The sequence below is a fragment of the Geospiza fortis genome, unplaced genomic scaffold (genome assembly GCF_000277835.1).
Source record: "Geospiza fortis unplaced genomic scaffold, GeoFor_1.0 scaffold23, whole genome shotgun sequence".
Classification (NCBI taxonomy): domain Eukaryota; kingdom Metazoa; phylum Chordata; class Aves; order Passeriformes; family Thraupidae; genus Geospiza; species Geospiza fortis.
The window spans coordinates 14,138,906-14,149,824 of NW_005054303.1; the positions used below are offsets into that span (position 1 = coordinate 14,138,906).

The window sequence follows — 10,919 nt, forward strand, 5'->3', positions numbered from 1 at the left end:
CTTCTCCTCTCCAGGTGAGCACCCCCAGCTCTCCCAGCCTGGCTCCAGCCCTGGAGCAGCTCCATGGCCTCCTCTGGACTCTCTCCAGCAGCTTCTCCTGCTGCTGGGAGCTCCAGAGCTGGCAAAGCATTCCTAGTGACCTCCAAGTCACCCCTGTGCCCAAGGCAGGGCCAGAATCCTCTCCCTGCTCCCCTGAGTGCCAGGGGGGCAGCTCAGGACCCTGTGAGCACCCAGGGCACAACACTTGGATGTGGCATTTTTGGGGTCCCCCATCATGGGGAGGAAAGATGAATCTGACTCCATGTTCTTGGAAGGCTAATTTATTATTTTATGGTATTACGTTATATTATATTATATTATATCATATCATATCATATCATATCATATCATATAATATCATATCATATTATATTACATTATATTACATTACATTACATTACATTATATGATATTACATTATATGATATTACATTATATGATATTATATTATGCTATACTAAGCTATACTAAAGAATAGAGAAAGGATACTTACAGAAGGCTTAACAAGATACCAATGAAAAACTTGTGACCTTGTCAGAGTCCTGACACAGCTGGGCCATGATTGGTCATTAAGTAAAAACAATTAATATGTTGGATAAACAATCTCCAACCACCTTCCATAGTAGCAAAACACAGGAGAAGCAAATCAGATAATTGTTGTTTTCATTTTTCTCTGAGGTTTCTCAGCTTCCCAGGAGAGAAATCCTGGGCAAAGAGGATTTTTCAGAAAATGTGATGATGACACTTGGTTGGGAATTTTCTTTCCCCTTTCAAGGATTTTAGAGGTATCACAACTTCTTCTTTAAAGCTCCTGAGCACTCTTTAGGCAGCTCATGATGGGGTTTGCAGGTGGCAGCCCCTCTGTCCCCCCAGGGGAAGGTGTCACTGTCACCTGGTGTCCCAGGAGAGCACAGAGCTGTCCCAGGGCACTGCATTGCCCATTTGAGCCCCCCAGAGCGTGGTGGGTGAGCCCCTCTCTGATTTCAGGTATTGTTTCTTCTCCAGTGAGGCAGGAGAATATCCAAAAGGTGCCTCTGACTGCTGGCATGTGATGTGATACCAGGCAGGCATTAATAATTCAGCACAGCCCCCTGAACATCCCAGTCAGATTCAGCTGGGCTGGTTTTGTGGCAGAGAATTCTGCTGTATCCTCCTCTCTACCAAATCCCTCTTTAAACATTACCCAGATGTAAGAAAAAGCAATAAATTGATATTCTGAGGCCTATTTCTAAATGAGCAGTCATTTCACATTCTGCCCTGACCTTGGTGGTCCATCTGTGGTAACATAATCTTGGGTTTTAGTGTCCTCACTGGGGGACTTGGTTTCACATCTGTGTCACTGTAGCTTCATATTTCTTTAATAATAAATGCTTGCAGCAGAGATTAGAAAGACCAGTTGTTGCATAGTAAATGCAGAGTTGTCACCTTCATTATACTGTTAAGTGCCTTTTTTTTACTGATCTTCCCTGTACTTACTTGCAGGCTAATTGTAATTCTGTGAATTATTGATACATGGCTTGGCAGAAAATGCCTTTAGTGCAGAATAAATATAATTTACATCAGTCTTCCCAAGATTTCTAAGGATTTCATGCAAATATTGCACTATAAAAGTGGAGAAACTTCACTGTCCACCTTAGAATCACGGAATAGTTTATGTTGGAAGGGAAATTAGGGATAATCTCATTCCAACTAGACATCTTCCACTAGAACAGCTTGCTCAAGAGTCCTGACCTTGGACTGGCTTCATGATTTTCCCTTATACACATATTTAAAAGAAGAATTAATGACTAACCTCTTGAAATTTGGGACAAGTATTAACTTTTACCAGAGCTTTCATCCCTTTGGGTTGTTTTGCAATGGAAATACCATTTTCTTGTGCACTCCTTTCAGCAATAAAAGGCAACTGGTTCAGGTGTGTTTGAAAACAAGATGGGAAGCAGGGAATTTTAAGCTGAGACTATTTCAGGACTAGTTTTGCATATCCTGTTGAACATAATAGTGAAGGAGCTGCTTGGCTGGTTTAATTAATGGCTGGTTTAATTAATTTGATTGCCCTTGAATGTACTCTCAGCTTTATAAAGTCATTGGTTAGTGGCTGTGCCTGAACCTAAACTTCATCTTGAGCACAGTAACTTGTTAGAAATGGGTTGGACTCAGCTTTTCAACACAGGAGGGGTTCTGGAGAGGGGCTCAGGCAGCTCCACAGATCCTTTTTCTGTGCCATCACTGAGACAGAGCCCTTCCCATCTGTTCCCACAGCCACAGCTCATTCTGGCCTCTCATCTGTTGTTGTGACACTCCTCTGGCACCCACCAGTGATTCCATCAGGGAATGTGACAACTGTTGTCCCCTTGGGGGTCAGCAGCCTCACCAGCTCTGCTGGCACCTTCTCCTGGGCCACGTGGAGCAAAAACTCCTCAGCTTTGCTTTCCCAATCCCCCCTTGAGCTGCAGCTCCTCCCTTGGCTTTCAAGGAGCCTCTGCCCCCTCCAGCTGGCTCACACTCCTGCTGGCTGAATTTCAAAGGAGTTTGCACTTTCTCCTGGAGTTCTCTTGACATTTGGGAAGAGCTGCTTGCAGAGCTCACTGTTCCTCAGATTTCCTTCACATTCCTTCCCCACAAAGCTGCAGAAACTGTCCTGCTCTTCAGGCTGCAGAGGGTGCACAGCTCAGGTGTGCTGCACTCCCTTTCCATAGGTCACTTGTTTTTATTTTTCTTCAAACTGTTCATGTGGGGAGATTGTTTGGTGGGTGAGGATCCTGTGGAGACAGCACAGAGAAAGGAGCAGCATTCAGGCTCTGTGTTACTGCTGTGCTCAGGTGCCAGCAGGGGGTTTCTGCTCCCTCTTTTCTTGAAAAAAAAAAACAAATTTCTTGGATATTGAGGAAAATGTCATTTTCTACACTGGTAATTTTGGTGTGCATTGAAAAGCCCCTTCAATCCCAACAATCTGCCGCTAAAATGGAGCAGGGGATGGAGTTCTGGATCTCCTTGGTGTATGTCCAGGGGCTGTTTGTCCACACACACCTCCCAATTTCCTTCTGCTTTGCCAGGAACATGCTATCCATGCTCATTTATGCTGGTGTGTTCAAGGGTGCTTTTCCTCAGAGGAGGGTGAACAGCTGCTTGGGATGCTGGAATTTAGAGGTTGAACAGCTGTTTGGGATTTTGATGCTGGAAATTAGAGGTTGAACAGCTCTTTGGGATGTTGGTGCTGGAATTTAGAGGTTGAACAGCTCTTTGGGATGTTGGTGCTGGAATTCAGAGGTTGAACAGCTCTTTGGGATGTTGGTGCTGGAATTCAGAGGTTGAACAGCTCTTTGGGATGTTGGTGCTGGAATTCAGAGGTTGAACAGCTCTTTGGGATGTTGGTGCTGGAATTCAGAGGTTGAACAGCTCTTTGGGATGTTGGTGCTGGAATTCAGAGGTTTGGGTTTTTCCAGCCCAGCACAAGATGCTGTTAATGCTCTGCACAAAAGGGAAGCAGCTCACTCCTTGCACAATTTCTTGTTCCCATAATGATCCAGCAGTTCAGGCTTGCCCAACACCCAGGAGGTGATAAAGGATATGATTCTGCTGCCCTTTTTATCAGTGTTCTTCAGCCTGAGGTGACAGGGATGTGTCACCTGACTCAGACTCCCTCTCTTTACAAAACCCAGGCCCGTGCCAATTCAGGATTCCTGAATGGATGGGATAGGCTGTTATTTTTTGATTTCTTGGAAGCCATGTGCCAGCCAGGCACATGACTGGGAAAGCAAAGGGCATTTTTGGCCTCAGCAAGCCCAGTCTCCTGCTCCTTGGTCAGTTTTTGGCTTCCCCCTGGAATTGCATGGCCCTCAAGCCAGCTCCCCATGGATGTGCATTCCTTACTCTGCCTTTAATTTGGTTTCTGCAGGGCAGAGAGCTTCTAACCTCAGTTCATCTGAATATGAGCTGCTGCCTTCTGAGCAACTTGATCCTGCAGGCTTGAGTTTCCTGCAAGGAGGATTTATTGGCAAAACTTCAGCTGATAGAGAGAGATAATCTCAGAATGGGTTGGATTGGAAGGAATCTTAAATCCCATCTCATTCCAAACCCGAAACCATGGGCAGGGACACCTTCCTCTGTCCCACGTTGCTCCAGCCTGGCCTTGGACACATCCAGGGATCCAGGGGCAGCCACAGCTTCTCTGGCAACTTGTGCCAGGGCATCCTCGCCTCCCAGCCAGGAATTCCTTCCCAATATCCCATCTATATTCCCCTCTGTCAGTGGGAAGCCATTCCCCCTTGTCCTTTCAGTCCAGGCCCTTTCTTGGAAATATTTCATTGTCCTTAGGCTGATGCTAAATGAGGGCCAGCTGGCAGGATGGGATTTGATGCAGCTTTTCTGGAAGAAATAGGAATTGTTCCCTTTGTTACAGTGTTGGATCTGCTCAGGAACAGACAGGGAAAGGTGCTGCAGGTGCTGCATCTCCCTGCTCCCTCTGGAGGAGCAGAGCAGCTGACAGGAAAACACCAGCTCAATCCACTGCTGCCTCATTGATTCTTCTGGGAGGTGTTTGAGCTTGGTTAGTCTGTGGGAGAAGCCTTAGGAGGTGGTGGAATGGGCTGGGTTGATGCCTCAGGTTTTAGTTTTTCTATATTTCACATTCTGTGCTGCTTTAGTGTGTGGGTCTGAGCTCCATATCAGGGGATGGTGAGCTCTGTGCACAGAGCAGGGAGATAAAACAATTCCTGCTCCAGCTGGGCACCAAGGACAAATGACCCAAATCTCAGCCCAAGAGCACAAACCCCGTGGGCTGGAGAGAGAAAAACAAGCAGGGTGGGACTGCAGGGGCTAAAGCTGGAATGGGACAATGAACTGCAAGGTGCAAATGGAGCAGAACTGATCCCAGGGACAGACCCCGTGCCCGGCCGTGCATTTTGGGGCCATTTTGGTTCATCTTGGGTGCAGCCCTGGCTGGGCTCTGGTGCTGCCCAAGGTGGATCCATGGAGGAGATGCTTTGAATCAATCCCTGCTTTATTCTGGAACTCCATCCAGCCTCTGCTCTAGGGCAGCCTGCACAAGGCATCAGTTTCTGGTGACCCAGATGGGACCAAACCCACAATCCCTGGCTTAGGGAACTCAAGGAATCTCCAGGTTTTTAATAAGGAATGCCCTATGGAGACCTGGGATGGAAAACCAGCTCCCACTGTCCCCAAAATGAGCTGGGAACTGGGAGGGAGGATGGGAGCTGCAAAGAGAAAGAGGAGTCTGGTCATGCTGCATTCCACTGTTCCCACCATTCCTGGGATTTTTGGGTAATTCCTGCAGAACCTGCAGGTGCTTCCAGAGCACAGTAGATCCCATGGAGCAGCAGGTGCTGAGGTTTGGGGTTGGCAGGGAAAGCAGTGAGAAAAGGGCTGATTTCATCAGGAATTCCTTGGGTGGAGCTGCAGTGGAGCAGGAGAAGCTGTCAGCAAGCTCAGGATGAGGCACCCATTACCTGTAACCCAACCATGAGGTGCAGACATGGAGCAGCCACTTGGATGTCCTGGGTTTGGGAGGCTGGGAAGGGAGTTGTTTTATTTTTTGGGTTGTCTTTTTTTTATTTTATTTTATTTCACAGTGAACCTTTAATTAAGGCCTTTTAGAGGGAGTAGAAAGACAAGCTGTGCATAAAAAGATCAGCTCTGAAAAAATTTATTACAATGATGCCATTTAGGAGAGAAAGTTTGATAGGCAGTCATGTTTTTCATGTTTAAATCCAACAAAAAAATTCACTGATTTTAGGCAATGTAAAGTGGTTTTAGAAGTATTTTTACATGGATTTTTAGGACATATCAAGCTGTAACTACAAAAGATGTGAAAGCAGTTCATGTTGAATTTACTGGACTAAAACCCTGTTCAAACTTTTCTTTCACAAGTTGGAATATTTTATGCTTTTTAAGAGTAAGAAAGCAAATCAGGATTAAATCATAGACTGGCTTGGATTGGAAGGGACCTTAAACATCATCCCCCAATAAATATTACCTCAACTTCATATACTGCTTAACCAAGCAGGTTTTAAGCTGAGACTTTAAATGAATATTCATTTTCTTTTCAGTTCCTTTTATTTTTCTCCTTTTTTTTTTCCTTACTCTGTACCACAAAGGTTCAGTTTCTAATCTTAGGACTGGCACAGGACTGTTGGCAGGACACCAACCTGCAAAAGTGCTCACTGCAGGTGCAGGGCTCCTGGTTTTGGCAGAGCAGCAAACCAGACCATTCCCACAGCCTGGAATTCTGGAGCTTTTCCCAGAGCACATCTTCCACTCCACAATTACCTGGGGGATCTGGAGTTTAGCAATGATCTCCATCAGATGCTTTGGTTGAATTCAGTGCTTGGATTCTGGTCTGCAAAATTGCAAATGAGCACCTATTTGGAAATCCTTTTCTTAGTTATGTCCCTGTTTGTGCTGAACTTCCCAGTAACACCAAGTTTTTAAGGAGGAGGAGGATTAAAACCAGGGCTGGACTCAGTTTCCAACCAGGGTTTTCCAAGAAATATTCTGTTTTATGCCCTCAGACTGCAAGATCAGATCTTTATAATGGAAATGCCATGATGCCAGAAGATTATTTACCTATTCCTGGCAGGAATCCCCAGACACTTTGATTTCAGCTGATTCTTGCTATTTTGTTTTGGGTTTTAATCAAAACCTTTTTAAATGGAGAGAATACCAGCCAGCCACAGCTCATCCTGACTGGCATTTCCAGCTCCAGCTCTGCCTGTTCATGTGTGGAAGTTTGTGCCCAGACTCTGTGTAGACCCAAATGGAAGAAGAGGCAACACCACAGTCAAAAATACTTGAAAATGGATGTTCTGATACTCCTTTCTTCAAGCTGCTGCAGGGCTCTGTTAACCATCTCCCAGTGCTTCAGGCACAGGGTTTGTTGTGTGGATTCTCACTCAGTAAAATGTGTATCAAACACTGGCACTTCTGGTGCCATTCATATTTATATTCAGTAATGACTCAGGCTCTTGAAAAATCATGCTGAAATTATATGTTCCATAGCTTTAATTTCCTCTTGCTAACAAGGGAATGATTTGCACTCTCTTGTTTGTTCCTCCTCCCTGCCACTGCCTGGAAGCATTGCTCAGTTTCCATGCTGAGTTTTACAGGCAAAGCTGGCTTTTTAGGTTTGTTTTTGTTTGGTTTGGGGGTGTTGGTTTTTTTGGGGTTTTTTTTTGTTCTGGTTTTTGTTGTTGTTGTTGGGTTTTTGGCGGGGGAGGTTGGGGTTTTTGGTTGGTTGGTTGGGGTTTTTTTTTTTGTTTGGTCTTTTTGTGGGGTTTTTTTTTCTGTTTTGTTTTTTGTTGGCCAGTTCCCAAATCTCATGGTTTCCAGTGTTTCTCTCTAAAATACTTTCTGGGAAGCTCTATCTTTTTATCCTACAGAGTAGGGTCTGGAGCAGATGAGCTTCTCAGACACTCCATGAACATAGAACCAATATTTGTTTATTTATTTATTTATTGCTATAGTACTACAGGATTAGTCTGTGATGTTTAAGAACCATGTTGCACTCCTGCTTTTCCCCAAAAATCCCTCCAGGAACCATATAACCAGAAAACTGGTTTTTTAAGCATTGTTTATATCAAATGTTCAAATTCTGCCTCTGTTTGTATCTTTTTTGCCTTTTTTTCCTCTTGTATCATCCTCTTACCTGAGATGAGGCTTTTCATTTCTTAGCAGCATCGTTTCATTCTGATTCCTTGGGAATAATTTCCAGCAGGTGCAGGTGTAGGAAGGGAAGGAGGACAGGAAGCTGCTTCTCCTTTCAGCCAGGCACTGGGGAGGAGAATAAAAGGCTGGATGAGTTCAAGACTGCTTTACTGAGACCCAAAAGCAATCTGAGGATATTTTCCCAGAACCCATCCAGGCTCTCACTGCAGTGTCTGAGCGCATCCATTTGAGTGGATTTCTCTCTTCCCAGTCCGCTGTTGCTCACAGGGATAAAGGGAGGAGAGGGTATGAGCTGTTTAGTAGGGTGATGCCAAGAGATGGCAGAGATGTGAGTTTGATGCCTCAGGTTTTAGTTTTTATATTTTTCAGGTTCTGTGCTGCTTTGGTGTGAGGGTCTGGGTTCATATGAGGGGATGGTGAGCTCTGTGCACAGAGGCCAGCTGGCAGGATGGGATTTGATGCAGCTTTTCTGGAAGAAATAGGAATTGTTCCCTTTGTTACAGTGTTGGATCTGCTCAGGAACAGACAGGGAAAGGTGCTGCAGGTACTGCATCTCCCTGCTCCCTCTGGAGGAGCAGAGCAGCTGACAGGGAAAACATCAGCTCAATCCACTGCTGCCTCATTGATTCTTCTGGGAGGTGTTTGAGCTTGGTTAGTCTGTGGGAGAAGCCTTAGGAGGTGGTGGAATGGGCTGGGTTGATGCCTCAGGTTTAGCTTTTCTATTTTTCACATTCTGTGCTGCTTTAGTGTGTGGGTCTGGGCTCCATATCAGGGGATGGTGAGCTCTGAGCACAGAGCAGGGAGACAAAACAATTCCTGCTCCAGCTGGGCACCAAGGACAAATGATCCAAATCTCAGCCCAAGAGCACAAACACCGTGGGCTGGAGAGAGAAAAACAAGCAGGGTGGGACTGCAGGGGCTAAAGCTGGAATGGGACAATGAACTGCAAGGTGCAAATGGAGCAGAACTGATCCCAGGGACAGACCCCGTGCCCGGCCGTGCATTTTGGGGCCATTTTGGTTCATCTTGGGTGCAGCCCTGGCTGGGCTCTTGTGCTGCCCAAGGTGGATCCATGGAGGAGATGCTTTGAATAAATCCCTGCTTTATTCCGGAACTCCATCCAGCCTCTGCTCTAGGGCAGCCTGAACAAGGCATCAAGTTGATTCCAGGTCATGTGTGGCTCACGCTCCTTCCATCCTCCTTAAATTAAAAAAAGAGCTGAACCTCTTGATACAAGAGGAATTCTCTTCTGCTCAGTGCTGCAGAAAATGGAATAGAATCCAGCAAGAAGGGAAATGCCACTGTGCCAACAATCACTGGTGTGCCAGTGAAAACCAGGTGTTGCTCACCTCAGAGCGTTCTGTTAAATACTTCAAGCACAGCTTGAAGTGTTTGAACTGTTGAAGTGTTTCATTTATTGAAGTGTTTATTTCAATTTGGTGCCTTGGGCGGTGCAGTGCAGCAGTTTTAGGGTCACCACGTGTCCTGTGTGGTGGCTGATGGTGGCTCTGGAGGGAGGGCTGAGCTTCTGGAGCCAGTGACCATCAGCCAGGCAGTTGCTGCTGGCCATGGGGTTGAGCTCATCTTCCCAGCCTGATTTAGCAGGAGTGGCTCAGTGTGGGATGGGAACATTCCTGAACATCAACAGGAGCAACAAGATGTGGATACTAAACCCTGTGTCCTCCCCCTCTTGCCACAGCTGGTGAAGGGGCTGCAGCAGGAGCTGACCCGCCTCTACTCCCTCTTCTGCTCCCGGAACCCCGAGTTCGAGGAGAAGGGAGGGAAGGTCTCCATCGTGTCCCACTCCCTGGGCTGTGTCATCACCTATGACATCATGACTGGCTGGAATCCAGTCAGGCTCTATGAGCAGCTGCTGCAGAAGGAGGAGGAGGAGCTGGAGGAGAGTTGGATGAGCTACGAGGAGCGGCGTCTGCTCGAGGAACTTTACCTGACCAAACAACGGTAATGCCCCCACTGCCAGGGATCAGGGGAGATAACCACAGCCCTGGAGAGCACCCTCTGGGTGTTTCCAGAGCCCTCCAGGGCTTTTATCTTTGGTGTTCTTCTGCTGGGGCTGGGTGATAATGCTAAACACAGCACTGGAAGCTCTCAGTCCACACAGGCTCATGGAGCGGTTTGGGTTGGAAGGGACCTTCAAGATCATCCAGCTCCTTTCCACTTTCCACTATCCCAGGTTGCTGCCAAGTCTCATCCAACCTGGCCTTGGGCATTTCCAGGGCTGGGCATACTGTGGTGCTGTGAGACACCCATGAGAGAATCTAAAATTAGCATCTTCAGTCGTTCAAGTGGGAGATGACAAATCATGAATCACAGGCTTTGGTTCCTGCCTGAAACCAATCTGAGTATTGGTGGTACTTGGGAAGCATTAATTTAGCAGCAGCCCTGCTGTGGTGGCAGTCAGGATGTGTCTCACCAGGGATGGGTGCAGGATGTCTCTGTCAGCTGCAGGGCTGGACTCAGTGCAGGATTTCTAAGAAAAGGGAAGTTTAGAAACCTAATGAAGTGTTGCAGTGATAAGATGACCCTTCAGGCATGTCACAAACATATAATCAGGGAGAAATGGCCATTTTCACACTCTGCTCCAGCTCCTTAGGCATCCCCTGAAGTGCTTCCACAGAATCCCAAGTGTCATTTGACACTGGCACTTCTGCAGAGTGAGTGGCTGTCCCTTCAGTGGGAAATGATGGGAAATAGACTGCTGACATCCTGTAACCTCTGGAATTCACTGGGACTGGGAACAGTTTCACCCATCCATATGTGTGCTTCACATTGTAGCTGCTTTTTAAATTCAGGCCAGCTAGAAAAGCAGGTGAACAACCTTTTTTTCATGGGAGTTGAAAGGGTGGGGCACCATCCTCCAGAAATACCACTTTCATACAGAACTCCATAATGCCCAGACCATGTCCTGTGGCTTTGTTGTCGTTTGGGGGGTTTAAAAGAAAATAAAGCAGGTGATTTGGCTGCAAAATCACCAAGGAAACAGGAGGTGAGTCAGCTACTCCTGAAGAAGGAGGGTGGGCAGATGCTTGGGGTGGTGAACAGGGGAATTGTCATGTGTTGATTGATTCCTTCTGTGGCCAGAGAAACAGGATTTGACAGATATTGATTGTTAATCAGTTGAGCTGCTCCAGGAAATACTGACACCATCCCTCTCTCTTCCCAGCAGACAAAACTGTTTG

General features: G+C 46.5%; 1 protein-coding gene across 1 annotated transcript in view; it reads left to right on the top strand.

Moving 5' to 3' along the window:
• The window catches only part of DDHD1 (DDHD domain containing 1), a 65,811-nt gene that overhangs the window by 42,683 nt on the left and 12,209 nt on the right, over positions 1-10,919 (top strand). The window contains exon 7 of the mRNA XM_031066327.1: positions 9,419-9,681. Within this exon, the coding sequence (XP_030922187.1) occupies positions 9,419-9,681 (263 nt within the window). The remainder of the gene's footprint in view (positions 1-9,418; positions 9,682-10,919) is intronic.